General features: G+C 37.2%; 1 protein-coding gene across 3 annotated transcripts in view; it reads left to right on the forward strand.

Annotated features, from left to right (window-relative positions):
* LOC107684744 (myoferlin-like) overlaps positions 1–4,290 on the forward strand; it is a 35,246-nt gene that overhangs the window by 26,335 nt on the left and 4,621 nt on the right. For all 3 annotated transcript variants that reach the window (XM_016481084.1, XM_016481086.1, XM_016481087.1), the window contains 7 exons: positions 1,057–1,215; positions 1,316–1,417; positions 1,679–1,840; positions 2,013–2,178; positions 2,839–2,915; positions 3,851–3,859; positions 3,985–4,083. In XM_016481084.1, the coding sequence (XP_016336570.1) occupies positions 1,057–1,215; positions 1,316–1,417; positions 1,679–1,840; positions 2,013–2,178; positions 2,839–2,915; positions 3,851–3,859; positions 3,985–4,083 (774 nt within the window). The remainder of the gene's footprint in view (positions 1–1,056; positions 1,216–1,315; positions 1,418–1,678; positions 1,841–2,012; positions 2,179–2,838; positions 2,916–3,850; positions 3,860–3,984; positions 4,084–4,290) is intronic.

The following is a 4,290-nucleotide window of genomic DNA, read 5'->3' on the forward strand; positions in this document are numbered from 1 at the left end:
AAACAAATATCCATATTCAAAACGTAATAACCACTTTAATCTAGCTTGCGCCAGCAGTTGTACATGTGGGTTCGAGTCTCGTACCGGCAGGGATTGTAGGTGGGGGGAGTGAATGTACAGCGCTCTCTCCCACCTTCAATACCACGACTGAGGTGCCCTTGAGCAAGGCACCGAACCCCCAACTGCTCCCCGGGTGCCGCAGCATAAATGGCTGCCCACTGCTCTGGGTGTGTGTTCACGGTGTGTGTGTTCACTGCTGTGTGTGTGCACTTTGGATGGGTTAAATGCAGAGCACTAATTCCAAGTATCGCCATACTTGGCCACATGTCACGTCACATAATGTTGTTTTGATCTCTCCGCTGCGTTTCAGTGTGCGTCACTTCTGAGCGGCACATGTGCAAAGCTGACCTCATACGTCATCCGCCCGGAGCTGCTTCCGTTTACAACAGTGAGCGCTTACAAAAACGCATCGATTCGCTACAGGAGGCCTTTGTTCACCCCCCGGAGCCGTGTGAGACACTTTTTTTTTTTTTATGGATGGGCGCTTTTTATTTCTTACTACTTTTGGACTGAAGCACTGCAACACCCGCTGACATATTGGCTGTTTATTAGTACTTAAAAAGCACGTATTAATGCCTTATTCTGCATGACGATATTTTATATCCTCTAAACTTAACAACTATCTTACTAACTATTAATAAGCAGCAAATTAGGAGTTTGAGGCAAAAGTTGCAGTTAATAGTTAAAAGTGAGAATTGGAAGAACAATTAATTGGAGAGCAGAACCCTGGCTAATTTGTGCTGCCACTATATTTCACTTATTTGACAATATCAGCTTTCCAGGTTTTCTGAGGATGCTTATTAAATGTAAGGAAATAGTTCAGTCATAACTTAAAATTGTTACACCACAAAAGATAATTTTGGAAGAACTAATTAAAAATGAATAGAAAAAAAATTATACAAAAAACAACATACAGCATATAAATACATACTAGCTACTATGTAAGTGCAAGTGTCCCCACAGCATGAATGATTTGTGTTTTGTCAATCCTGGTAGGGTAAAGATGAAATGCTTGGCAGAAGTACTTGTGTACCTATTGTGAAGTTGACTTCAGGCATGGATGCATCTCCTAAACTCCTCTGGGAGCCTGTAACACACAAAAATGGTCCTGCTGGGGAGATTCTGGTGGCTGCAGAGCTCATTCTGAAGACCAAGGTGTGGTTCTTAATGGAATTTAGGTCTATTTAACCACATTTATGGCTGCTTTGTGATTCATTCTAATTATTCTTGATTAATCTTATGTTGCCTACTCTAGGGAAATGACACTGAACTTCCCCTTATTCCCCCCAAACGAGGAGAGAAACTCTATATGGTTCCTCAAGGGGTGCGACCTGTGGTGCAACTCACTGCCATAGAGGTCAGTTTCAACTATGTTTTCTCATTGTTTGGACTTATTTTAAAGGGGTCAAATCATGCAGAATCAAAATTTAATAATTTAATTAATCTTTTGAGACTATGTACTATTATTGAACTGTTATTGAAATGAGACACACAAAACACTGTAGGAATTTACAATAGGGAGTCGTAAATGTAGTGTAGTAAAGAAAAGTAGTGCAGAAAAGCTCTATATTCAAATATTCAAGTGTTTTTGAAATTTCTGTTGTTTTGTTGGATGCAGGTTCTAGCATGGGGATTGCGTAACATGAAGACGTATCAGCTGGCTCCTGTGACGTCACCCAGTCTGGTGGTGGAGTGCGGAGGAGAGAGAGCTCAGACAGCTGTAATCAAAAACATGAAGAAGTGCCCTAATTTTGCAGGAAATGTCCTCTTATTAAAAGTGGTGAGCATCCATATCTACCTGTAGAAAAAAGGTGCAAACATGCTTTAAAATAAATGCTGCTTCATTGCTATTTTGCTGTCAAATGCAATGACATTCATATTTAAATATGGTCCAAACTGTTTTTCTGATGTCATAGACTATATGTCTTCAGCATCTTGGTTTCTGTCTTTAGCTTCTACCCAAAGAAGAGATGTATACTCCCCCTATAGTGCTGAAAGTCATCGACCACAGACCCTTTGGACGGAAACCTGTGGTGGGTCAATGCACCATCAATTTCCTGGAAGAGTTTCGATGTGACCCTTATGCCACAGGTGCAGAAGTGGCCATGTCTTCAAAAGGTACATTCCCTTTTACAAAGTTGTTTACTGATTTTTTTTTTCTTAATTGCAAACCAATGTCTGTGTGTATAAGGCAACATTGTATTGCTATTCCCTAAACATTCTGGTTAAACTCAATAGTTAAACATTTAACTATTAAACTTTGGCAATTAATTCAGTCCAAACTCTATTCAGACTTTGTTTTGAAGATGACTTCAGCCTTAGGTGTGCTATATATTTTGTATGTTGTAAACTTCATATTTTTTTTGTAATTGCATGCTAGATTGTGGCTGATATTTTTTTATTTATTTTATTTGCATACTCATTTGTTATTACTTTTACTAACATCTTGCACCACCAGCACAAACCATCTTTTGGTGTTAAAATAGTACTGTCAGGATTTACTAAAGATGCGCAGTGAAGAATCAGCGTTGAAAAGGCGTGGACATGGTTATTTCTGCACCTCACCTTATTGAATATGCATTTGTCGGAGTTTCCCTTTGATGCAAAGTTTATGGGAGGAGAGTATTCAAATTAATCGCGCAACGCGATTTACTAATATTTGCGCTTGCCAAATTATTGGTATTTGCTCTGTTGATTCTTGTGTACAGTGAATTTGCAAAATACAAATTTGAAAGAATATTTATTATTAGCATTCTTAAATTCTCCCTTTTCCTGCAGTGGCTTTGATGGCAGCTTCTCCTAGAGACCTCCATGTAAACATAGATGACGGCAGACAGCATCTTCTAGAAGCCCAGGTACTGCTACCAAGTCACTTGATTTTGAAGATTTAGGAACTTAAGTCTCAACTTGTGAGAGAATTCTATGTAATGGACGCTGGCACACACATCTGTATGAATTTGCTGCTATTTTCAACTTTGTGAATTTCAGTATTTGTATGGCATCTCAGCTGCTGTTGACAAAATAGCCACTGCTAGTCACATTCAAGTATGTATAGAGATAAGGCACTTTTAATTACAAAATTTAGGCATTTTGATTAATGTAATTCTAAGTTAAAGGTATAAAGTGTGTAGTTTCTGAATTAGCGCTAGTGGTGCCATACGAATGCCAGTATGTTTATTTCCAACCCTGTCGAGCTGATCAAAAAACATTATTCTGTTTGGTGGCACTTAAATTACACACTTCACCACTAACACTAAAGTTTATTCTGTAGCCCACATTGTGGCTGATTAAGTAAATCTTCACCTTCTGTAGTCACAGATGGGTTAAATTGGGGGAGTATCCAATCAATCTGTTGTTCTCAAAATTATAAGTCTGATTTCACATTAGGGTGATTTGTACAGCTGACTTGCTCTGAGGAATCATACTAACTTTCTTTTAATGAATTTAAAGTTACCTCCCTTGTGTGTACATTTAATCATGGCGAAAAGGATCATGTAAACTTAAACAATGTATACATTTTTATCAGTTTTAAGGCTTTTTAAAAATGTGTATTAAATGTACATTCAGAAATTCAAATGCTAATATAAATTTCAGGTTCCTTTTTACATAGATTTAGATAAATCATTTAAAGTCTTTTAATGATGATTGGGGTCTGTTATACTGATAAAATAAAGCTGAAAATGTTCAAATATGAGATTTTTCATGCCTAACAATATTCCTTTTTACCAGTTCTTAATGAATAATGTTTTGTGTGTGTGTGTTCAATGTGTGCCCTTCCTGGTTTCAACAGCGTGAGAAGGTGAGTTCTGTGGTAATATTCTACACACTTTCCACTTAAGCTTTGGTTTTAAATAATTTATCATCATATCTGTATTTTATCTCTATCATGAGGATGAAACTATCTATTTTGTCACTACTTTACAGGAGAAAGAGACTGTTGATTGGTGGAGTAAGTTTTATGCTTCTGTTGGAGAGAGTGAGAGATGCCGCCCATACCTTGACAAAGGTTATGACACATTGGAGGTGTGAATTCTGTCTAAACTGTATGATAACATTGCAGATATACATGTTTATTTATTATTCAATTGATAAATACCTTAAATCTAGAAATATATATTGTAATGTTACTACATAAAGTATTGCTCACCCAAAAAGTAAAAGTCGTTCCAAACCCACATGACTTTGTTTCTTATGTGGAACATGATTTTAATGAAGGTGCTGGTCACTCTT

The sequence above is a fragment of the Sinocyclocheilus anshuiensis genome, unplaced genomic scaffold (genome assembly GCF_001515605.1).
Source record: "Sinocyclocheilus anshuiensis isolate Anshui unplaced genomic scaffold, SAMN03320099.WGS_v1.1 scaffold537, whole genome shotgun sequence".
In the NCBI taxonomy this organism is placed as follows: domain Eukaryota; kingdom Metazoa; phylum Chordata; class Actinopteri; order Cypriniformes; family Cyprinidae; genus Sinocyclocheilus; species Sinocyclocheilus anshuiensis.